This window comes from Rhineura floridana, chromosome 9 (genome assembly GCF_030035675.1).
Source record: "Rhineura floridana isolate rRhiFlo1 chromosome 9, rRhiFlo1.hap2, whole genome shotgun sequence".
Lineage (NCBI taxonomy): Eukaryota > Metazoa > Chordata > Lepidosauria > Squamata > Rhineuridae > Rhineura > Rhineura floridana.
In genome coordinates, this window is record NC_084488.1 from 96194790 (window position 1) to 96221525 (window position 26736).

At 42.2% G+C, this 26736-nt stretch overlaps 1 protein-coding gene across 1 annotated transcript in view; it reads right to left on the reverse strand.

Annotated features, from left to right (window-relative positions):
* The window catches only part of BANK1 (B cell scaffold protein with ankyrin repeats 1), a 292948-nt gene that overhangs the window by 143540 nt on the left and 122672 nt on the right, over positions 1 to 26736 (reverse strand). Inside the window, exon 8 of the mRNA XM_061585556.1 lies at positions 13185 to 13381. Coding sequence (XP_061441540.1) covers positions 13185 to 13381 — 197 coding nt within the window. The remainder of the gene's footprint in view (positions 1 to 13184; positions 13382 to 26736) is intronic.

Consider the following 26736-nt stretch of genomic DNA (forward strand, 5'->3'; position numbering starts at 1 on the left):
AGAAGGGATGAGACACTTGAAGAGAGACACTGCTTACAAGTGCCTGTACGCTAATGCTAGGAGCCTCCGAACCAAGATGGGAGAACTGGAGTGCTTGGTCTTAGAGGAGAGCATTGATATAGTGAGCATAACGGAGACCTGGTGGAATGGAGAAAACCAGTGGGATACGTTTATCCCTGGATATAAACTATATCGGAAGGACAGGGAAGGACGTATTGGTGGCGGAGTCGCTCTATACGTGAAAGAAGGCATTGAATCCAGCAAGCTCGAAACCCCAAAAGAGGCAGACTCCTCCACAGAATCGTTGTGGGTGGTGATACCATGCCCCAGGAGGGACTTAATACTGGGAACGATCTATCGTCCCCCTGATCAACATGCTCAGGGAGACCTTGAGATGAGATATGAAATTGAGGAAGCATCCAAACTAGGAAATGTGGTAGTAATGGGTGACTTCAACTACCCGGACATAGACTGGCTGCATATGTGTTCCAGTCATGACAAAGAAGCAAAGTTTCTAGATATTCTAAATGACTATTCCCTAGACCAGTTGGTCATGCAACCGACCAGAGGGACGGCAACCCTGGACTTAATCCTCAGTGGGGACCGGGACCTGGTGCAAGATGTAAGTGTTGTTGAACCGATTGGGAGCAGTGACCACAGTGCTATTAAATTAAACATACATGTAACTGGCCAATTGCCAAGAAAATCCAACACGGTCACATTTGACTTCAAAAGAGGAAACTTCACAAAAATGAGGGGATTGGTAAAAAGAAAGCTGAAAAACAAAGTCCAGAGGGTCACATCACTCGAAAATGCTTGGAAGTTGTTTAAAAACACTATATTAGAAGCTCAACTGGAGTGCATACCGCAGATCAGAAAAGGTACCGCCAGGGCCAAGAAGATGCCAGCATGGTTAACGAGCAAAGTCAAGGAAGCTCTTAGAGGCAAAAAGTCTTCCTTCAAAAAATGGAAGTCTTGTCCGAATGAAGAAAATAAAAAAGAACACAAACTCTGGCTAAAGAAATGCAAGAAGACAATAAGGGATGCTAAAAAAGAATTTGAGGAGCACATTGCTAAGAACATAAAAACCAACAACAAAAAATTCTATAAATACATTCAAAGCAGGAGACCATCTAGGGAGACAATTGGACCCTTGGATGATAAGGGAGTCAAAGGTGTACTAAAGAACGATAAGGAGATTGCAGAGAAGCTAAATGAATTCTTTGCATCTGTCTTCACAGTGGAAGATATAGGGCAGATCCCTGAACCTGAACTAACATTTGCAGGAAGGGATTCTGAGGAACTGAGACAAATAGTGGTAACGAGAGAGGAAGTTCTAAGCTTAATGGACAATATAAAAACTGACAAATCACCGGGCCTGGATGGCATCCACCCGAGAGTTCTCAAAGAACTCAAATGTGAAATTGCTGATCTGCTAACTAAAATATGTAACTTGTCCCTTGGGTCCTCCTCCGTGCCTGAGGACTGGAAAGTGGCAAATGTAACGCCAATCTTCAAAAAGGGATCCAGAAGGGATCCTGGAAATTACAGGCCAGTTAGCTTAACTTCTGTCCCTGGAAAACTGGTAGAAAGTATTATTAAAGCTAGATTAACTAAGCACATAGAAGAACAAGCCTTGCTGAAGCAGAGCCAGCATGGCTTCTGCAAGGGAAAGTCCTGTCTCAGTAACCTATTAGAATTCTTTGAGAGTGTCAACAAGCATATAGATAGAGGTGATCCAGTGGACATAGTGTACTTAGACTTTCAAAAAGCGTTTGACAAGGTACCTCACCAAAGGCTTCTGAGGAAGCTTAGCAGTCATGGAATAAGAGGAGAGGTCCTCTTGTGGATAAGAAATTGGTTAAGAAGCAGAAAGCAGAGAGTAGGAATAAACGGACAGTTCTCCCAATGGAGGGCTGTAGAAAGTGGAGTCCCTCAAGGATCGGTATTGGGACCTGTACTTTTCAACTTGTTCATTAATGACCTAGAATTAGGAGTGAGCAGTGAAGTGGCCAAGTTTGCTGACGACACTAAATTGTTCAGGGTTGTTAAAACAAAAAGGGATTGCGAAGAGCCCCAAAAAGACCTCTCCAAACTGAGTGAATGGGCGGAAAAATGGCAAATGCAATTCAATATAAACAAGTGTAAAATTATGCATATTGGAGCAAAAAATCTTAATTTCACATATACGCTCATGGGGTCTGAACTGGCGGTGACCGACCAGGTGAGAGACCTCGGGGTTGTAGTGGACAGCACGATGAAAATGTCAACCCAGTGTGCGGCAGCTGTAAAAAAGGCAAATTCCATGCTAGCGATAATTAGGAAAGGTATTGAAAATAAAACAGCCGATAACATAATGCCGTTGTATAAATCTATGGTGCGGCCGCATTTGGAATACTGTGTACAGTTCTGGTTGCCTCATCTCAAAAAGGATATTATAGAGTTGGAAAAGGTTCAGAAGAGGGCAACCAGAATGATCAAGGGGATGGAGCGACTCCCTTACGAGGAAAGGTTGCAGCATTTGGGGCTTTTTAGTTTAGAGAAAAGGCGGGTCAGAGGAGACATGATAGAAGTGTACAAAATTATGCATGGCATTGAGAAAGTGGATAGAGAAAAGTTCTTCTCCCTCTCTCATAATACTAGAACTCGTGGACATTCAAAGAAGCTGAATGTTGGAAGATTCAGGACAGACAAAAGGAAGTACTTCTTTACTCAGCGCATAGTTAAACTATGGAATTTGCTCCCACAAGATGCAGTAATGGCCACCAGCTTGGACGGCTTTAAAAGAAGATTAGACAAATTCATGGAGGACAGGGCTATCAATGGCTACTAGCCATGATGGCTGTGCTCTGCCACCCTAGTCAGAGGCAGCATGCTTCTGAAAACCAGTTGCCAGAAGCCTCAGGAGGGGAGAGTGTTCTTGCACTCGGGTCCTGCTTGCAGGCTTCCCCAAGGCACCTGGTTGGCCACTGTGAGAACAGGATGCTGGACTAGATGGGCCACTGGCCTGATCCAGCAGGCTCTTCTTATGTTCTTATGTTCTTATGTTGGAAGTTTCACTTCAGTCAATGCATTGTCTCACTGTGTAGTCTGAATCTATTGACCATTAGGGGCAATAGATTTAGTTAGTCAGTTGAAAGGGCCCCTGCTTGAATTCTCTCCTTGTTACTTTCCTCAGGTTTAAGCATATCTCTGATTGGTTAGACTGATATTCTCAGGGCTATCATCATTTCCAGTTCCTCCTCCTTTTTCCCACAATTCTCTCTTCTCTACCTTTTAAATTCAGCTAGTGTAGATGATTAGACTTTCCTATCCACGTGTACTTTCTTAATAAAATGAATTTATTTTGTTTATCTTAACCACTCTCTTTCATATTCTTTTATATCTCCAATGAACTCTGCTGCATAAAGCAACTCTTCACCCTACACCAAGCGTTCCCAAACTGTGGTCCATGGACTACCAGTGGTCTGTGAGCTTCATTCAGGTGGTACACGACATGACTGGTCACATTAAATCTTTATATTGATTTTAATTGCTTCTTATATTTCTTACATTGTATTTATTACAATTTGCATTTTTCATGGAGTTCAAATTGTAATACAATAAAATACAATATAAGAAATAAAAGAAACAATAAAAATACAATTAAAACTCATACAGCATCTAGCACAGCACATTACAATTGCCATCAGCAATTTTCAGGTGGCCTGTGGGGAAAAATGTTTGGGAACCACTGCTTTTCATGCATGGAATTACCATGTAAGGGAGGGTCATGGAGTTGTGTGAGCTAGCTCCATCCCAGCAGCCCCACCATATCACATTGGATGATGTGGTATGAGCATACCAAGATACATGCATATAGCTTCTCCACACAAGGGGGAACTCTGGCCCAATCAATGCAGGGTGTGTGTCTTTTTCTGAACTCCCCTCCAGCCATACTGCTAAAGTCAGTGGTTTGGGACACAAATACCCAAAGAAATACCTATTCTCATATCAATCTGCCCATTGCTATCATCTGATGAGCTTCTTCTGATCAAAGTTGCCTTCCCAAATCTGCAGTTTTGCCCTACGTGGAGGGAGATGGAGGGAGGTGAGCACCAGTGGAATGGAGTGAATAGAACCTAGGCCAGGGAGGTCTGGATTCTAATCCCTGTTTGTCCACAGAAATGCACTGCATAATCTTTGAGCCAGTCACTATCTCTCAGCTGACAGGAATGTTGTGATGCTAAATGAGGTGGGATGATATGCATACCCTGAGCTCTTTGCACAAGCCTAGTACTTGTGGCCAGCTTTCAGATGCAGTGGTGGCTTTAGGAAATTTTGGACTCCAACCTCAATGGTCTTATGGGAACTGTCACCCCTGTTTGGATGATAATGTGTTATTTCACTTGCTTCAGAATGTGATAAGACACAAATGTATCTGGAGTGGGGGTGAGGGCTTCTGCTTATTCTGCTGAGCGGGGCCCTAGATGTCTTTCCTAAAACCCTGCCCTAAATGTACCGTTGCCTATGATTATATAAAATGCATACAATGTATATATGTAATACATATAATGTCTCTACATTTACACCATGCTGAAATGATTCAATAATGTTTGGAGAAAATCAAGAACAAGACAGTCTTGCCAATGACATTAAACTAATGCATCATATAGCATTTTTATGAACACTCAAAAAATGTCCAAAATGAACTGCACTGGTAATTCCAAGCTTTAGAAATAATACACTCATTTGAGATTCAGGAACATGAGGGCACCACCTTGCTGATGATAAACAAGGTTTGGGTCTGGTCAGAGCCTGAGTGCGTAACTGCCTGGGGATTACATATGTACCTCCTTGGATTCCATATTAGAAGGGAGGTAGGATTTTATTGTGAGAAAATAAAATAAAGCAGGAAACACTCAAAACATCTATCTATCTTCTTTAATATATTTCCTTCATGTTACAAATTCTAGTGGATAACAGCAGGCTGCAAAAGCAGTTTGGTTGGCTTTTTTCTGTTCTTTGGGGGACAGTTGCTAGGGTAACTCAGAGACGAGAACTTTTTTCCAGCTCATTTGCCATTGACTGTAACCCTTTAAGATACCCTAACTAGGATCACTCTTTTAGCAGTTGACCAAATATGGTTCCCTTTTATGTAGTCTCAGTGCTAATACTGGTGAAAAAAATAGGATTCCACACTCTGACTTTGCATACTGAATGTGCAACCACATGAGACAATTTAATCTCTTGGGGAGGGGTATCAATATGGAAGATGCATCTCAGGGAGGGGATCTGATTAGGACAACAGTATAAGTGGGGTTAATTCTATCATCCCACCATTTTGTATCTGCTGAGATCTGTACAGTCAACCACATTATTCTGGTTGAAACTGCTCACCCAATGAGGATTGGATACAGAGAAGTATGTCTAGAGTTGCACTTGTGCAACCAACTTTTTCTGTTCACTTCATTCCCAATGCAGCCCCCTGTGCCCTTCAATCCACTTGAGGATCAGGGGGTTCTCTAGAATAGCATGGGGTCAGATGCAGCGGGTGGCTAGAATCAGCTGAATTTGGGGGAGCGAGCACCTTATATAAGCCTAAGTGCCTTCTGCCCATGGAGGACCCCTCGGGATCCAACATATAGGTACAGATCGCAGCACTATTCCCCCCCTTAAGAAACTAGCATCTTTGGAGGGGGTCCCCCTGCACTGTGATCTAAATACAAGTTTGTAACTATTTCAAAAATGTTTACATATAGAAACTCAGGAGCCTCATAACAACTTGCTCTGCCAGCTCATAAGAAATGGAGTTGCCTAAATATTGGAGATACAGGCAAGATAGAAGATATTTTTCTCCCTAGATCTGGGGCAATTGCATAAATATTACAAACTTCTAGTTGAGGGTGACTCCGGTGATTATGCACAGAAAGAAAAAGTTTCATGTTACCAATTGATCTGCATGTTATTCTTCAGGTTTATGCTAAAGATCATGTCAAAATACCTGACCACCAATTTTTTTGTGGACTACACAGATCTCAGCAGATACACAATAAAAATCAGCTACAAATCCCATCAGTTAAGGAATGGCTTAATGAATTGTGGAGTATTGCCAAACTGGCCAAATTAAAACAATATGTTTAGACCAGACAAAACAAAATCCATCTAGAGGGAAGATGTCAAGGTTGTTTGTTTTTGTTATCAAAAAACTAAACAGTGGTCACAGACTAATTGCACGACATAGTGTGGTGATCCATAAGAACTAGGGTGGTCACTTATTATTTATCTGTTACATTTATATCCCACCCTTCCTCCCAGAAGGAGCCCAGGGTGGCAGACAAAAATACTAAAAGCACTCTGAAACACCTTAAAAACAAAAGACTTTAAAACATATTAAAACAAAACATCTTTAAAAACATTAAAACAAAATATATTTAAAAACATCTTTTTTTGAAAAAAACCTCCAGCTTTAAAAACATCTTTAAAAGCAATTCCAACACAGACATGAACTGGGATAAGGTCTCTACTTGAAAGGCTTGTTGGAAGAGGAAAGTCTTCAGTAGGCGCAGAAAAAATAACAGAGATGGTGCCTTACACATCACCCCCAAAGAACACCAAAATAAAAAGAGAAGAAAAATATGTATAGTTACAAATAATTACTATAATTTAAATGTTAGTACCTTGTTTAGTGGGGAAGACTGTGACCAGGTGACTTGTGTCCCTGCTCATTCTGCTGTCCAGACTGAGTCCTGATGGCCAGTTTCAAGGTCCCTGCTGCTCTCCCTTCTTATGGAACTTTATCTTTAAACCAGCTATGGAACAGACAGCCCTTCAAATAGAGGTATGTTCTCTGACATCCCTTTAAGAAGAGAACTGTCCTGTATATAGTAGAACACATGACCATCCTAATAGAAGCTGTAGTTCTTCCAAGAATGTTGCAGGAGCTCTTAAAAGAACTACAGCTATCATAACCTAGAGTGTATCATCACTCTTTTAATCTAGGTGACAAGGGAGGAGAGCAAAGTGCCTTATACTGAGACAGACCATTGGACCCTGATAGCCAATGTGGTGCCCTCCAGATGTTGCTGGATTCCCCTAATCCCTGACCATTGAGGCAGGTTTCCTTGAACCTCAATGTTTGTTTCTGAGCCTAGCTTGGGAGAACTTCACCATCATCATTCAAGCTGCACATGTTGAGTTGTTCCATGGCAAAAGAATCGAGTATTGATATTGATATTAAAATAAGGTTCAAAACCACTTGCATTATGTATGAGGACCAGCTTTAAAACTCTAATGGGGAAATTCCTGGAAGCAAGTGAAGATGAATCGTTCAGTTGGCTCCTGGCCATATGGAAAGACTGACTACTTTTCCATATTCCTCTCTATTATATTAGCATGGTGAAAGGAAAGCATTTTGCAATCTTAGATGAACGAATAAAGAAGGCATAGATCAGCTGTTTTACTTTCAGCTGCTGAATTTCAACCTAATGGTTTCCTGAGTACCTGCAGTTCTAGCCTAACTTTATATATTTTCATTGCAGTTCTACAATAAGAAGAGTTCTAAGGAAGACCAAAAAGTGGTGGCTGAGTTTTGGGGGCATGAGTGCCCAAGTCAAGGGACGAGGAACTTGTGGGCCTCCAGATGCTGTTGGACTTCAATTCCCATCCACCCCAGCTAGCATGGCCAATGGTCAGGGATGATTGAACTTGGAGTCCAGCAACAATTGAAGAAACACAGACCCAACCCTGTATTAGCCATTATCCAGCCAGGCTATTGTCACACATGCCTTTGTTACATCCAGATTGGATGACTGAAACATTCTCCATGGGGCATTTCAAACTTCAGAACATGATAGCTAGCATTTTGATGAGAACTTGGCTGTCAGTTCATTTAAAATCAATACTGTAACATCTTCATTGACATCTGATTTATTTCTGAGCACAATTCAAACATCTAGTTGTCAACCATAAAGCATGATATGGTTTAAGGCCAGGATAACTGAAGGACCCACCCACCTCTTTAAACATACCTGCATGTTGAGATCCTCAGGAGAGGTCTTATTCCATATCCTATCACCTCTACTTGAAGCGGGTACACAGGAGAGCTTTTCAGTTGAGCCAGGCTCTGGATCCTTTTTCCATAGGGAAGAAACACTTTGCTCCTTTTCTGCCTGTTTTCAGTCAAGATATTGCTGTTTAAGCAACCATTTGACATGGTTCATGCCTGAAAAGTCTGTGTCAGTGTTACTCTTCTGCCCCTACAGTTTTTATTTTTCTCTCTACTGTAGGGATGGGATCCATTGGCCAGTGCTGGTTCAAAAGCATTCCATCGACCTAACAGGCTTGTATTAATTAGAGTTTGTTCCTTGTTTGTCAGCAGCTGTATTTATCTGTCCTTGTTTTCCCCTTGGAAAAAATATTGATATTAATATCAATGTTTTTAAAGGAAACATTGATATTGGAATGTCAAAAAAAGGAAACATTGATAAAATTAAAGGAAATATCAATTAAAATATCAGTATTAATAGCAATATTTTAGATGTTTTTTTTAAAAAAAATCATTTCCAAAAAAGCTGCAGAAAATCTCTACATAAAAATCCAGTCCATAACATTAGCGAATAAGTGAATTAATGGAAAATTTGGTACCAAATTTGAATTTGGTGGAATTTTAGCATATCCCTACTCTGCTTATATATATTTGTTCTTTTTACGTTGTGTTTAATTGTATTGTTATATTGTGAGTCACCTTAGCCACATTCACACCATACATTTATTCCACTATTATGCTGGTTTAAACAGTCATGGCTTCCCCCAAAGAATCCTGGTAAGTATAGTTTGTGAAGGGTGCTGAGAGATGGTAAGGGACTTTTATTGCCCTCACAGAGTTATAATTCCCAGAGTAGTTTAATAGACAGTCTCTTCTCAGAGATTTTATTTGCATTTTAAAGGGAACTGACCTAATTTGCATTTTTGAACTAATACACAAGCTGAAACACAATTATCCTTTGAAATGTACACTTGTCTGAATGTTGTGATGCAATTATCTAATAAGAAAATATTTACAAAAAATCATATATTAGGGGAAAGTGTGCATAAAAATCAATTTGTTAGTGAAAATAAGATACAAAAATGAATTATATTAGGAGATTTTTTGCTTGCAAAAATGTGTACATTAGTCAAAGCTGCACACAAATATGTGTTTGTTAGGAGAAATTCACCCTAAAATGCTGAAGAATTTTCATGAGGATTTTTTAAATAAAATATTGCAAAATGCTGCAGAAATGTGGAACTGATTTTCAGGTTGGAAAATTAGAAATGGAAAGAACTGAAATTGTCAGATTCTTCCTTCCCTAATAAGTACATAAGAAGAAACCTGCTGGATCAGATTAAAAACAAAAAAGACTCATCTATTCCAGCATCTTGTTTCCCACAGTGGCCAACCAAATGCCTCTGGGAAACCCACCATAGGGATATGAGCACAATCATCCACTCCCACTGTTCAGACATGTACACTAAGTGAAAAAGCTACTGCTAGTCTTTTGCTGAAGAAGAAAAACCCCCAGCTTTACTGAAAATTGTTCTGGCAAGAGCACAAATTTCTGTCTTTTAGTCAAAAACTTCTGGCAACCAGCCCAGAGGTCAGAAACCCAGCCAGGCTGGTTATTTTTTTACCCCTGGTTGGCTAGCAATCCAAAATGAACACTGCAGGAATGTACTATCGAACAAATAGCTATAATTGTCTCAGACCTAAGAACCAAGCTAAGTACCAAGCTAAGGAGAGAGAGAGACAGAGAGACAGACAGAGAGATTTTGAAAGCAACAAATAGAACTTCACCCAAGCTTGACAAGGATTCAATTAATCACCTAAAAATATATGCACATAATTGTGATTAACAAAACAGGTTCAGGCCATGTGTTGCCAATGTGTTCAGAGAGTATACCTAAAAGTTCTCCCTTTTAGTCAATGCTGCTGGATCTGATGGCATCTTAACAGCTGTTATAGAAAAGTCCAGCAGGCTGTGACCCTCAATGCTGAAATGTTTTGCAACTGGTTGCTCCACTTTTTTTTCTTAAGATTGCTGATTTGTGGTTTCTGAAGTGTGTGCGTAGGTCAGTTGTAGTTTTTCCTACTTATTGGATATGACATCCTGGTCTTTTGCATTGTCTCAGGTAACAACACCGCTATTGAAAGGATTTCTCTGTACATTGAACCTGGAGGACTGTACAAACATTACGTAGCTTCTGAAAATGAAGCCCCTCTGAGCATTCCATCCTCAAAGCTCTAAAACTGCCACCTTGGTAACAGCATTTGTATGTTAGCAGCTGATGAAGGTAGAAGCCAAAAAATTTTGGTAGAACAATAAAAACCTCATTAATTACAATTACATGCATATATATGGAAATGGACTGCCTTCAAGTTGATTCTGACTCATGGCGACTCTAAGAATAGGGTTTTCATGGTAAGTGGTATTCAGAGGGGGTTTACCATTGCCTTCCTCTGAGGCTGAGAGGCAGTGACTAGCCCAAGGTCACCCAGTGAGCTTCATGGTTGTGTGGGGATTTGAACCCTGGACTCCCAGGTCATAGTCCAACACTCTAACCAAACAACTCTTCAAGTACATGAAAGGTTGTCACACAGTGGAGGGCTGGGATCTCTTATCAATCATCCCAGAGTGCAGGACACGGAATAATGGGCTCAAGTTGCAAGAAGCCAGATTTTGACTGGACATCAGGAAAAACTTCCTAAGAGCCATACGACAATGGAATCAATTACCTAGAGAGGTAGTGGACTCTCCAACACTGGAGGCATTCAAGAGGCAGCTGGACAGCCATCTGTCAGGAATGCTTTGATTTGGATTCCTGCATTGAGCAGGGGGTTGGACTTGATGGCCTTATAGGCCTCTTCCAACTCTACTATTCTATGATTCTATGAACCCTAATGCTGAATGAGGAGGGAATGAAATGGGCCCTGAAAACTGGGGGTTCACTTTCCTATGGAAACTTTTCAAAGGATTAATGGCATTTGGGGAAGTGGGGAATGGCAGCTGCTAACAGGACCTCTTTCATTGTCAACACTGTTGTCACTACTTTTTGTGGTTCAAGGAAGGTAATTGTTAAAATGGGAGACAGGAATAACCCACCAATGTCCTACTACCAGTGGAAACCCCTTTGCAAAATTACTCCCCTTGAAAAATTGCTTAAATGCCCCACCCGCAAATTTGTAACCTACAAACAGAATGGTGAATGGTGGGGTGAGGGAAGAGGGCATTTTCATACAGCACTTTTTAAAAAATCCCTAGAGTTGTCAGTCTATATGTCAGGAAGGGAAAAAAATCCTTTTCAATACAACAAATGTGACAGCCTATGCACATTTTTTAAAAAAGCAATCAGGGCATTTAGATTTATCTAAATCAGGGCTGGGAGATTTCAGACCACATCCTCTCCCCAGTCACACCTTTCACCAACCTTGCTTTGCATCCTCATTGAGCATCTTTGCCTGGCTGGGATGTATCTCGTTGAACTCTGATAATACCTCTTGTTTGCCTGGATAGAGAGGGGTGTGTGAGTATGTGTAGAAACTAGCCAATTGTACAAAGGTAAAATTTACATCCATTGCTCTGGTCCTCTGGAGGAGGATTATGTAATGGTCATTCAGGTGTGGGGAACCTTTGGCCCTCCAGACGTTGCTGAACTACATCTCTTATCATCCCTGGCCATTGGCCATGCTTGTCAGGGCTGATGGGAATTATAGTTCAGCAACATCTAGAGGGCCAAGATCTGGTGTAATTATTCATTGATGTGGCCTTTATGCCTGCTTCAGTTCATCTAGAGAGGGATCCAGGCCATAGACATTACACTGGATGGCTACATCAATGAATAATAAGCTACAGCCTACAAAATGCCTGTTTTACAGAGTTATTTTCACCCTCAGCTTTTGGAAGCAAAACCTTTCCTCATTCCCAAATGGATAGGGCTGAATCAAAGTGGCACAATGCTTACCTATGCTGTACCCAGAACCATCTGCATGATAGGGCTTTTTAAACACATATGTGTCTCTAGTGGCTTCCATTCCCCACACCAACCTTTGTTAGCTGCGGATGTACGCTATTTGTACTCAGATCCCACCATGCCAAAGGCAGCCTGGACGAACTCCCACAATAAACACACATGCTGGGCAATCTGTTCTTTCCCCTTCCTCCTCCTGTGAGTAAGAAATGAATATGGACAGTCTGGCTGGAGAACACGAGAAACTCAGAAGGAGACTGATGCCTTTGATACTGCTACACTTATGGGCCATTCCATCTCCCACACATACCATGGAAATCATCAATCCAAAGAACTTTTATGTCCCACTGCCTCCAAAGGGAAAGGTCTGAGCACATGCTTAACTTTCTTTCCCATTGAAATCAGCGGGATTTTAAGGTTGAGCCCAAACTCACATATCTGAGAGTAAGCCCCATTGAACTCTGAGGAGACATGTATAGAATTGCAGCCTCAAGTGCTTAACCTTGGATGGATTATACCCATTTTTTAAACATGGAAGAATACTATGCTATTATATTACGCAAAATGTCAGGGATGTACAAAACACAGGGTGGTATTCAATGCTAGTCCTATTCAGAGTAGACCCATTCAAGTTAATAGACATGACTAACTTAAGTTCATTAATTTCAGTGGGTCTATTCGGAGTAGGACTTAGTTGAATACAACCCACGATTCTTTATTTTCACTTTACTTTTTACTTTATCTCTGCCACCCTACATGATAGTATTGCATGTTCAGGACACTTAAGTTTGAAAAGTGAATCTGCAATCATTGCAAGTGGATCCAAGTAAGTATTTTTATTTACACTTGTGCATCACTGCACAGAGAACAATGTATATTATTATGGAAATGAATCATTTTTGTATGTCACATGCACAATTAGCAGAACCTCAGTGTGTAGAAATAAAAGTAATCATATATATGATTATAACATTTGCATAACAATATCTGCTGCTTGTTCAGACATTTATCTGCAAGTTCTACAACCATGATTATGTCCCCTCTCTTTTCTTTTCTTTTGAGGAAAATCAGGAGTATTCATGGCATCTCTAAATAGGACAGGTGTCCCTACCTGTTTTGAACCAAATTGGCCGCACTGCAAGTTCCTAAGAAGCTAGTTGCACATATTATATGCATCCTATTGAAAAGCAGATACTTACCGACAATTCAGTAATGATTTTCTGATTCTCCTTATGACCATACTTTTCTGCAAGACATGCTGGGTTTTCTCCATACTTATTGGTTATCCTGCAAGCCCGAATTGCCTCGGGACATTGGAGGAGAAAAGTGGAAAGCTTCTTTAATCCAAATTTAGCTGCACAGTGGAGAAGAGTAGGAAGCTCTTCTAAGTGTGAGTCTGTATTGAGAGAAAAAGCATGCACAATCATCATCATCATCTGAAAACATTTTTAAATATCTGTGGTTCATATTGCAACCCTGAGAGCATGGGGAAGATTGTGCATAAATGAAAATGCTAACTGGACATGGGAGACCTGGGTTCAAATGCCTTTTTAGTTATGAAGCTCACCAGGTGATGTTGAGCCAGTCATATTGTCCCTGATTCAATATTGTTGTAATTCTGTTGTCAGGATAACATGGGGGAAAGGAGAACAATGAACGTCACCTTGAGCTCTCCACACTTTTGCTGTTGTGTGTCCAAACTGAACATGGCTCTCTTGTTCTTTCTAACACTCCTGTTGCTTTCCCTCACCACAGTATACAGCCTCTCTTGATCTTGTGCTATGAAGCTTCTTCAATGTGTCTTTGCTGACTGGTTCCTTCTGGCTTTTTTGTTCTTTCTCACAAGTCACATGTCCATCCTTTACATTCCAGTGCCCAAGGCCATTACTACTATGCGCTCTTCTTTCAGCCTCCTTACATCTGCATTTCCTATTCCTTATTTTCCCTTCTTCCTAGTATTTTTTCCCAGTCCTAGGATAACTCTTGTGTGATGTTTCAGTCCCAAGCAAGCTGACAGCTTTTTCCTACGTTCACAAAAGCATCACTGCTATAAACATGATACAATATTGAGGGCTTTATTGCCCATCTTAATGTACATGCAAGCCAAAAATGGCAGGGGTTTTAAGAGTACAATGTTGGTAGTAGCAGAAAAATAGTTCTACCATAGAAAGCCTCTTTCCAGATTCATACATACCTGTACATATAATTGGCTTTACATGATACGGGCCTTTAGCAAATCATCACTTTAAGATTATACCACTTGTGAACCAGGTGCATCACAAACACTCTCAATAGTATGGGACATTCAAGGGGGGTGGGATTTGTCACACAGAGCAGGTCACTATCCCAGGCATGGCATGAATTGGCGAAGAGCAATCTTTTCTACACAAAAAGGGGTTCAAAACACTATAATATTCACAATTATTTCAAGGTTAATTTGAAGGAACAGAAACATTACCTTGCCTTTGGAACACATGTCCTTATCTCTAGATAAACTGCATAAACCAGAGTGCTAAAGATGGTGAACAACACTTAAAATGCTCTTCCATCAAAGGCCCTGTCACTATTTATTTTCTCGTGGAAATCAAGGCAAATCTTTTTTGCACACCATTTGGGGCAAATGTGCACTTAAATCTCATAGATAACAAATATCCATGTGGAAATGTTTTTCTATTTTTTAAAATGATAGAATCCACGTTACTTAGCTGTATTAACTTTTATGAAATTAAAATGTGATGAAGATGAAATGAGTGTTAATTGATAAATTCCTCTTTACGAGAGGGAGTGGTCCCAGGCTGTCTGAAAGAGGCAGTGGTGAGACCACTCCTGAAAAAGCCATCCTTGGACCCAGACAATTTTAACGGCTACAGGCCAGTGGCGAATGTTCCATTCCTGGGCAAGGTCTTGGAACGGGTGGTTGCTGGCCAGCTCCAGGCGCTATTGGATGAAACTGATTATCTAGATCCATTTCAATCGGGTTTTAGGCCCGGTTTTGGCACTGAGACAGCCTTGGTCGCCCTGTACGATGACCTATGTCGGGAAAGAGACAGAGGGAGTGTAACTCTGTTGATTCTCCTTGATCTCTCAGCGGCTTTTGATACCATCGACCATGGCATCCTTCTGGAGAGGCTTGCGGAGTTGGGAGTTGGAGGTACTGCTTGGCAGTGGTTCTGCTCCTACTTGGCGGGTCGTCTCCAGAAGGTAGTGCTTGGGAAACATTGCTCGACACCGCGGGCTCTCCAATATGGGGTCCCGCAGGGGTCAGTTTTGTCCCCCCTGCTTTTTAATATCTACATGAAGCCGTTGGAAGAGGTCATCAGGAGTTTTGGAGTGCGTTGTCATCAGTATGCTGATGACACGCAGCTCTACTTCTCCTTTTCATCTTCTTCAGGTGAGGCTGTCGATTTGCTGAACCGTTGCCTGGCCGCGACAATGGACTGGATGAGAGTTAACAAACTGAAGCTCAATCCAGACAAGACTGAGATGCTGTTGGTGAACGGGTTCTCTGATCGGATGGTGGATATATACCCTGTCCTGGACGGGGTTACACTCCCCCTAAAGGACCGGGTTCATAGTCTGGGAGTCTTTTTAGACTCTTCCCTCTCACTTGAGGCTCAAGTAGCCTCGGTGGTTAGGAATGCGTTTTACCAACTTCGGTTGGTAGCCCAGCTACGTCCCTATTTGAGTAAAGAGGACCTTACATCAGTGGTACATGCTCTGGTAACCTCGCGTTTGGATTACTGTAATGCGCTTTACGTAGGGCTGCCTTTGAAGACAGTTCAGAAGCTACAACTAGTGCAAAATGCGGTGGCCAGATTGCTGACAAGGACCAAGCGGTCCGAGCATATAACACCTGTTCTGGCCAGCTTGCACTGGTTGCCAATATGTTTCCGGGCTAGATTCAAAGTGTTGGTATTAACCTATAAAGCCTTATATGGTGCGGGACCACGATACCTTGCGGAACGCCTCTTCCGATATGAACCGGCCCATGCACTACGTTCTGCTACGAAGGCCCTCCTCCGGGTTCCAACTCACAGGGAGGCCCGGAGGGTGATGACAAGATCTAGGGCCTTCTCAGTGGTGGCCCCTGAACTATGGAACAGTCTCCCCGAGGAAGTACGCCTGGCGCCGACTCTGCTCTCCTTCCGGCGCCAGGTCAAAACCTTCCTATTCTCTGAAGCATTTTAAGTTACACTGATTTACTTTTTAAAATGTTTATTGTATTGGATTGATGATTGTATTTTAGTATTATTTTGTTATTCATTGTATTTTTATGCTATTTTATGTTTACCGCCCAGAGAGCTATTGCTAGTTGGGCGGTATATAAATTTAATAAATAAATAAATAAATAAAATAGTGTTCCCTCACTATAGTTGCTTTCTAATAGTTACACTGTGGTTTAAGAACGTAAGAAGAGCCCTACTGGATCAAGCCCAAGGCCCGTCTAGTCCAGCATCCTGTTCTCACAGGGGCCAGATGCCCATTGGAAGGCCGCAAGCAGGACCTGAGCACGAGATCATTCTCCCTGCCTGCAATTCCCAGCAACTTGCATGTATTGAAACTGGTATGTATTGAAACTGCCTCTGACAGTGGAGGTAGAACAGAACTACCTTAGTTAGTAGCCATTGATAGTCTTATTCTCCATGGTTCCAGGCTATGGTCTGAAGGCACATGGGGCTAGCACCCTGCTGAAGCTAAGCAACATCAGGTCTGGTCGGTGCCTGCCTGGGAAATATATGTAAGCCACATTGGATTTCTATCATGAAAAGAATGGTGGGGTATAAATGTAATAAATAAATAAATGAACTTTTATGTTATATATTGTTTTAATTAGTTATATTGATTCTGTATGCACCCTACCCTGGGTACATCTTAACCCTAGCAAGGATTATGTCTGCAAAAGTTTGGAAGAATTACTGCAAACTGAATAAGGAAGAATTAGGAGCTTCTGGAGCAGATGGCAATTGTTAAACTGACAATAATGTCAAAGAAATGTGGAAATTATAAAGAAAGATGGGCTGGAAGCCAGTTGTGCAATAAATAAAAAGAGGACTCAGAATAGCTGCATGTTAATGTAAAACAAGTAAAGGTAAGAAAGGCTAAAATGCGGTGATTTTTATCATTATCTGCATGGCATTTTCATATTCTTCATAATGTATTATGGGGTATTTTAAAATATTTAGAATCCATAAGAGTGTATAGTCAGAATGTATTTGTATGTTATTTTGCACATGGAAAAGTAATAAATAAATAATGGGAGGCTGGCATCGTCCAGGTCAGATCAGACCATGTCAAGCAAGCCAGGAAGAGCCAGGCTGGCCAGGTTGTAGCTTCTGGGCAGAAGAGAAGCAAGAAACACAGTCAGCCCTTCCCAGGAGGCTGAATGGCTAACAGAAATCCACTGCCAGACTTCGGAGTAGATGCCCTCTGGACAGTGGAGGCTGGTCCATTAGGGCAACTGGGGCACTGCCCCACTACCTGCAACCTGCCCTTAGCCTGCCCCCACCTGCCTGCCTTCGTACTTAGAACTAGTCCAAGGTGTGGCACTGCCTGTCAGCTCCTTCCTCCTCCTTAGTCTCAGCGTTGCCCTTGTAGAATTCAGCAGGGAGGAGGATAGGAACAAAATTAGAATTAGTTGGCTCTGCCTGTCATTGGCTCTGGCTCCACCTACCACTGGTCTCCCCTCCTTCCACCCTACCAGTCCCAATGTGTGCTAACCACTACTGCTTCTGGACCACCTTATTTCTGCAGCCTCTAGACTTTTCTGCAGACTGGTAAGCTTAAAGCTTCACCCAAACCCTCATCCTGACCAGGTCTGTAGCCAAACTCTTTGTGGTGAAGGAAACCCATAAGGAATCACTACAACACAGCCCAAACATACATATAATTAGCCTAATATTTCAGTTATTTATTGTATTGCTTCTTCGTGAGAAACTGGGTAGGATACTGCCTGCATGCTGTTTCTTACACCTACATGAAGATGACTAATGCCTACTTAAAAAAAAAAAACCCTGAAAAGTCAGATAGGTAGTCTTGAATATCCTTAAGGGATCCCAGCCCCCTCCCAGATTCCCTGTAGTTACAGTCCTGTTTCTGATCAATGAGGATTTGGATGCAGTTTCTTAGTAGAGCTTCTTCAAGCGGGGAACCTGTAGCCCTCTATATGTTGTTGGAGTCCAGTTCCTATCAGCTTCCTCAACCATTATGGCCAATGGTCAGAGATAATGGGAATTGTAGTCCAGCAATATCTGGAAGGCCATAAGTCCCCCCCTTGCCTTAAGGCATCCCAAATCAGTGCTACCTCATGGTGGCAGGGAAATAACATTGTCCATTAACAACAATTGTGTGTCTAAGGAATGCAACAGGGAGTAGCAAAGACTAGACTCTACCCAGTTGAATGCCCAGGCCATGCCATGTCAAGGTATCACTCATCTAGCATGCAGTTAACACTATTTTCCAATTAACTGTTGTTTTCTTTATACATGCCATCTTGTTCAGGGGTAGGATTTCATAAAAGTTAATACAGCTGATAAGTAATGTGGATTTTATCATTAAAAAAAATAGAAAAACATTTCCACAGTGTAAGCAAGCCATAGATATTTGTTATCCATGAGCTTTCAGTGCATATTTGCCCTTTGTTGCCTAGTTAAACACAACATTTCTAGAGGGATACACTGTAGTAATTGGACATATAATAGCTTCATTCCATGGCACAGAATTACAACTGTAATCCGCATCCGCCGGGACCTTGACTCCATTATTGTAGCAGTTGATCCTAATGAGGTGTCCAGAGCACAGTCTTGTCCTGTTTTACTGGATGAGTTTCAGTTGGTACAGCTCGAGGATGTGGACAAGGTGCTTGGACAGGTGCGGGCGACCACTTCTGCTCTGGATCCTTGCCCCTCATGGCTAATAAAAGCTAGCAGGAATGGAACAGCCGGCTGGGCCAAGGAGGTGATTAATGCCTCTTTACGAGAGGGAGTGGTCCCATACTGCCTGAAACAGGCGGTGGTGAGACCGCTCCTAAAAAAACCCTCCTTGGACCCTGATAATTTGGACAACTATAGGCCAGTAGCAAATGTTCCATTCCTGGGCAAGGTCCTAGAGCGTGTGGTCGCTCGCCAACTCCAGGCTCTCTTGGATGAAACTGATTATCTGGACCCATTTCAATCGGGCTTTCGGCCGGGGTTTGGTACAGAAACGGCCTTGGTCGCCCTGTATGATGACCTCTGTCGGGAGAAAGACAGAGGGAGTGTAACTCTGTTGGTTCTCCTTGATCTCTCAGCGGCGTTTGATACCATCGACCATGGTATCCTTCTGGAGTGACTTATGGATTTAGGAGTGGGAGGCACTGCTTGGCGGTGGCTCTGCTCCTATCTCGGGAATTGTCTCCAGAAGGTGATGCTGGGGGAACATTACTCGAGTCCCTGGGTACTCCAATATGGAGTCCCACAGGGTTCAGTTCTGTCCCCCATGCTTTTCAATATCTATATGAAGCCGCTGGGTGAGGTCATCAGGAGTTTTGGAGTGCGTTTCCAGCAATATGCTGATGATACGCAGCTCTACTACTCCTTTTCATCTTCGTCAGGTGAGGCTGTTGATGTACCAGACCGCTGCCTGGCCGCGATAATGGGCTGGATGAGAGCTAATAAACTGAAACTCAATCCTAACAAGACTGAGATGCTGTTGGTGGGAGGGCCCTCTGCCCAGATGGTTGACGTTCGACCTGCCCTAGATGGGGTTACACTCCCTCTAAAGGAGCAGGTACGTAGTTTGGGGGTCTTATTAGATCCGCTCCTGTCACTTGAGGCTCAGGTAGCCTCGGTGGCACGGAATGCATTCTACCAGCTTCGGCTGGTAGCCCAACTACGACCCTATCTGGACAGGGAGAATCTCGCCTCAGTTATCCATGCTATGGTAACCTCTAGATTGGACTACTGTAATGCACTCTACGTGGGGCTACCTGTGAAGACGGTTCGGAAACTTCAGCTAGTGCAAAATGCTGCGGCCAGAGTTCTCACTGGGACAAAGAAATTTGACCATATAACACCTGTCCTGGCGCAGCTGCACTGGCTACCGATATGTTTCTGGGCCAGATTCAAAGTGTTGGTTCTTACCTATAAAGCCCTAAATGGCATCGGACCGCAATACCTGGTGGAACGCCTCTCTCGCTATGTACCTACCCGTTCACTACGCTCGACGTCGAAGGCCCTTCTCCGGGTCCCAACTCATAAAGAGGCCCGGAGATCAACAACTAGATCTAGGGCCTTCTCGGTGGTGGCCCCCGAACTATGGAATGCCCTCCCAGACGAGATACGCCTGGTGCCTTCTTTGTTATCTTTTCGGCGCCAGGTAAAAACCTACCTTTTCGCCCAGGCTTTTTAAACATTTTAAATTTAATTTTAAACCTAATATGGATTTTAATTTATAAACTCATGGCAATTCTATTTTGGATTTTTATCATGCTATATTTTTCACACTTGCTCATATTTTAATTGTGATTTTATTTGTTGTACACCGCCCTGAGAGCTTTCTGCTATAGGGCGGTCTAGAAATGTAATAAAATAAATAAATAAATAAATAAATAAACTGCAGCTAAAATGTGTGAAGAATATCGGTTTGCTTAGCATCTAGATCATTTTGGACTGCTTTAATAGTCATTACACATTTGGGGATGAGGTTGTTAAGCACTATTGCAAACAGGAGGTCAAGAGCTCATAGTGTCCCTTGTACTTGCCACTTGATGCTTGTGAAGAAGGTAAACTGAAGTCAATTGATTGTTACATAGCAGTTACCATTAGCACCTGGAGCAATGACAACGGGGGACGGTTGGAGGGAGAAAAGTTCTTGCTCAGCATCATTAGGAAGACATATATTTTTAAAGACAAGGGATAATTGCACAAAACTTCCATAATAGCATGGATGGATTTGTAATGTGAAGAAACTAAGTGAGGAATGCTAACCTGTCTTCATTTGTTTACAAAACATCTACATTACCTTCCCAACCCAAATTGAATGCCCAGCATGACACACAATAAAACAGTGACACCCAAATGTGCAATGTGGGAACATGGGAAGCTGCCTTATACTGAGTCAGACCATTGGTCCACCTAGCTCAGTATTGCCTACACTGACATAAATCTGTTTCAAAGTTCTCTGTTGCTATTCTGGGAATGAATCTTAAGCACTGAACATTCAAAGCTGGCATTTGATATGCACTGACTGTTGACTGCATTTATTTATACACAGTAGCAATTGTTATGACAGGTGGGATGTGTACGGAAGAAGCAGATAGGAGCACAGGAAACTGCCTTATTCAGTCAAACCATTGGCCATTTAGCTCAGTAATGCATACCCTGACTGGCAGTTGCTCTCCGGGATTTCAGGCAGGAGTCTCTCCCAGCCCTACCTGGAGATACCAGGGATTAAACCTGGAACCTTTTGCAAGGAAAGCATGCACTCTACCACTGAGCAAGAAGTCCTTCCCTTATTTAAAATACAACAAGCATGAAATAAATTAAATACATTAAAACGTGTGATTCATGACGCAAAATAGGAATGAAAACCAGTTTCCAGATCTTAAAACCAAGACCAAAATCATGTCAAATGTTTGGAGGGATGAAACATGTTGCATGCTTTTCTGATCTCCACGAATCCAGCTTAACAGCATAGAGCATGCTCATCTACAACAATAGTGTGGAGGGCTCTTTCTGCATAGCCAGAAACTCCAGATTCTGAACCAAAAGCCAGCAGAGTGTCAAGAAAACAGAAATTGTTTCAGTTGCTGGTGAACGGCATACAGGGAAAGATCCAGTAGGATCTCCCTTGGGAGGGAGCTGCAAGGGAAGGATCTACTCCCAGAAAATGCACTCTTGCTTTTTCTTCTTCCTCATATTATGCGGCACTCATATTTTCTGTGAAGCCTTTGAAGAATCCCCGAACCCCAATATTCTATTTTAACTAAGCCCAAGTATGGGCAACTGAAAAAATCACATATTCATCCTTTTTTTATTCCCATTTCAATTTCTTCCCCTTCATCTAATGCATCCCATGTGTCTATTTTTTTAAATAATAAACCCCCTGCGATTGGGACCTGTCCTCTTATTAAGTGTCACACAGATACTATAAAACAATAGCAAGAACAACCTCCAGCTAAATGGATCTCAAATAGCTTACACTAAAAGGCAGTGCCAACCAAGAGTAGACAGTACAAGGCTCAATGGACCAACAATCTGACTCAACAGAAGACAGGTTCGTACCCCAGCCCTTTATCTGAATTTGGCAGTCTTCCTTTGCACTTATATTCTAGAATGTCAAGCTTCATTTGAAGGATCATAAATATATTCTTAGAACATAGTGATAGTACATTACAACATCCTTCACTTCATAAGTTATTTGACTTTCTAGATCAGGGATGGTTGGGGGACCTGTGACTCCTCAGTTGTTGCTGGATTCCAGTTCCCATCAAATGCAGCCAGCATGGGCAATGGTCAGGGATGATGGAAGCTGTAGCCCAACAATATCTGGAGGGCAATATGTTCCTTGGTTTAGATTATGCTAGAATGAGCAAAGCTGGAAATTAACAGCACATTCCCACGCATGTCTACTCAGAAGTATGTCCCACTGAGTTCAACTAAACTTACTCTCAGAAAAGTCCATATAGGATTGCAACGTATATATATATTATTATCCACATCTCTCTAAAAACATGCTTTAACTTTCTTCTATCCCCTCTCGGAGTAGTAAATGCTAAGAAGCAATATCATTTGAGCTACAATCTCTAGTACATGCTTCTTATGTAGAAGAATCTTGCATAATTATATGCAATTAGACCTAACTTTGATGTTTGCCTTCCAGAAAGAAACACCCCCAATCCACCTATCTCTTCTAATATGTATATTCTGTGACACAGAAGAAGCACTGTGCATGTATCGTCTAGCAGTTGATCAGCGGCATCAACTCAGGTCATCTTTGCTAAGAACATTGTATAGTGTCCTGTGGAGCACATCAGAGTTCAAACGACAAACACTGAGCACCAAGTATTAAGTCCCTTTCTATTACACCATTGGGCCAGATCACTTCATGCCACTTCGAGAACCCTCTATGCCAGCCTTTCCCAACCAGTGTGCCTCCAGATGTTGCTGGACTACAATTCCCATCTTTCCTGACCATTGGCAATGCTGGCTGAGGCTGATGGGAGTTGTGGTCCAACAACATCTGGAGGCACACTGGTTGGGAAAGGCTGCTCTATGCAGATGCTTCTTGAGACAGGAAGTCACATGTCCTTGAGGAATTATTTCTGTTCCATGCTTTGCTATGTAATCCTCAGCATCCAGTACATGCAAACTATCCTGCACAAATCACCTCCTGCCAGTGAAATGAATGGAGAAGCTTCTCCAAGAAGAGGAAAGAAGGTTCCTTTTTTTAGCACTTTGCTTGATCAGGACACTGATGCATACCTATCATCAAGCACAGCATAAAGAAACTAGGCAAGGGCCTGGTGCATAATCCATCTGCAGTTAAACACTTTTAGAGCCTATTGCTTTAACTGGAAGAGAGTAGTAAGTGAACGTTTTAACACTCCCATTGAAATCAGAAATGCTTAAATCTTGGTGGATATTTCCAACTGTATCCAAAGAGAAGGCTTCACTATGTCACTTATACAATTCAAAGTGAACAAGTGACATTCAAAGTGGAAAAATGAAGAGGACAGTGGGTTGTGCATGCAAACTCTGCCTCCAATGTCTCCATGTCCCTATTAACAGGATTGCGAATTGGAAGGATGCTTTCACATGTGTTCAGCTTCCCCATGCACTTATGAATCCAGTGAGTGGCAAGCCCACATTTATTTCAGAAATGTCCTTTATTTTCCTCATCAATTCAAGTGCCAACACATGTATTTTACTTATTAAACAGAATGCACATTTTGTTGCTATTATCATTTACGGAATGGACAGTGCTTATTTCCCCCCTTGTTCAGAATTCACTGTAATTACAGATAATTACTACTCTTGACCTTGTAAACCTACATCTTCAGTATCAGCAGAGATAATCTGAATGCATGTGCAGCAATTATCTCAATAAAATCACAGTTCACAGCAGCGTGAGGCACTTTGCATGATGCTACAATCCTTTCAAATCCAGATGCTCTGGTTAAGAAGCCAGCAAGAAACATCTGAAGATGGTATTTCAGAGACTTCAGCACTTCTCCTTGACTTTATTTGCCCTGTTCCTCTGCATCTCACCCCCCCCAAAGGGCTACTAGAGCTAGAGAAGACAGACATGTCCTCCTTGAATCTGTCTTTAACTGCAGGACAGCTAAAACGCATTTGCTGGCATGAATCCTCCTCAAAATTCTCTGCTGCTAATAATTCTAAGGATGAATTTTGAACATTGGACATTCATAATTAGTGTTTGATTGTATTTATTTAGACACAGTAGCAATTGTTATGGCGGGTGGAAGAACATAGAAGTATAGGAAGCTGCCTTATTGGGAGTCAGAACATTGGCCCATCTAGCTCAGTACTGTCTACACTGAGTAGCAGTGGCTTTCTAGCATTTCAGACAGGAATCCTTGCTTCTATACCTAGGCTGAGCTATGATCCCTTTCTCTTTAGGTCCCTCCTACTGATGGTTAGTGGCATCAGAGAGCAGATTTACCATCACAAGTACAGTGGGCGCAGATGCTATCCATTGCAAAACTGTACAATGCTTCTTCTGTTTCAGACAGTTTCAAACATGGAACACAAGGAGATCTTAAGAAGTTGTTCAGGTGTTTGCTAGGAGCACACAGTGCAAGGGTGGGGAACGTGTTGCCCTCGTGATACCGCTAGACTCCAACTCCCATCATCCCTAACCACTGGCCATGCTGGCTGGGGCTGATGTAGCTCAACAATATCCGGAAGGCCACAGGTTCCCCAGCCCTGACATAATGCCAGCACATAGCAACATACTGACCCTACACAAGACACAGATGCTACTCCCATTGGGACATCCAGCCACCCTGACACTTTCCAAAGCCACAGCCTAATTAATATACACACAAACTAAAAATGGCAAGGGTTTTAAAAGCACAATGTTGCTAGTAGTAGAAAAATAGTTCTACCACAGAAAGCCTCTTTCCAGATTCATACTAACAACTGGCTTTATGTGGTAAAGGCCTTTTGCAAATCTTACCCTACCACACTTCAAGATTAGATCACTTGTATCACTTCCCAAAGCCACAGGCATGTTCAGAGTATCAAAAATAGGAGATATTTTCTTAGCTCCTTATACATGAGGATTGAGTATCAATTATCATTTTCCTGCCCATAAAAACCCATTATATGTTCCAATAGTTAGTGGGACCTGCAACAAAATGTCACATTGAGGAATGTTCCTATTCAGGGTTACAGCCAGCCAGTGAGCCATGTCCTTTTCCAGGATACTCCATTCCATTCTCCTTCACTCACTTTTGTCTCTCCCCACCCCCAGAAAGGACACTCAGTGCTCACTCTTCATTGGCTTGTTTTGTGTCTCCCACCCACTTTTTAAGTTTTGTTGTACTCCTGCGGTCCTGCTGATGCCTACCTCTTGAATATGGATGTTGCTGTTTCAGCTACATACAGATCAGCATCAATTAATTAATTAATTAATTAATTAATTAAATTTCTGTCCCACCCTTCCTCCCAGAAGGAGACCAGGGCAGCAAACACTAAAAACATCTAAAAGCATCTCAAAAACAAAACATTTAAAAAATGTTTAAAAACATCTGTAAAAGCAATTCCAACACAACACAGATGCAGACTGGGATAAGGTCTCTACTTAAAAGGCTTGTTGAAAGAGGAAGGTATTCGGTAGGCACCAAAAAGATAACAGAGATGGTGCCTATCAAATAATTAAGGGAAGGGAATTCCAAAGGATAGGTGCCACTACACTAAAGGTCCGCTTCCTATATTGTGCGGAATGGACCTTCTGAGAAGATGTCTTCAGGAGGCCCTCACCTGCAGAGCACAGTGATCAACTAGGTATATAAAGGGTAAGACAATCTTTCAGTTATCCTGGTCACAAGCTATATAGGGCTTTGTACACCAAAACCAATGCTTTGAACGTCACTGGCAGTTAATGGGCAGCTAGTGCAATTGTTTCAGCAGTGGGGTAAAAGTTTACAATATCTTGCCCCTGTGAGTAGTCATGCTGCTGCATTTTGCAACAGTGCAGCTCCCAACCCCACATAGAGAACATTACTGTAATCCAGCCTGGGGGTTACCAGTGCATGGAAAACAGTGGTCAGACTATCCCAATACGAAAATCGCCGCAGCTGTCTTACGAGCCAAAACTGGAAAAAGGCACTACTACTACTGAGGTCACCTGGGCCTCTAGCAACAATGATGGATCCAAGAGCACCCCCAGACTACAAATGTGAACTTTCAAAGGGAGTACGACCCCATCCAAAGCAGGCAATTGACCAATTACCCAGACTCAGGAACCACCAACCCATAGCGTATCCATCATGCTAGGATTCAGACTCTGTTTATTGGCCTTCATCTAGCTCACCACTGATTCCAGACACTGGTTCAGGGCTTGCATGGCCTCTCCCGATTCAGATGTTACAGAGAAACAGAGTTGGGTAACATCAGCATACTGCTGACACTTCACCCCAAATCTGATGATCGCTCCCAAGGGCTTCATACAGATGTTAAACACTCAGAGAATTACATTATTACTATATTTGAATAGCCCACCATATGACAGCAAAGATCTTCCTTGGCA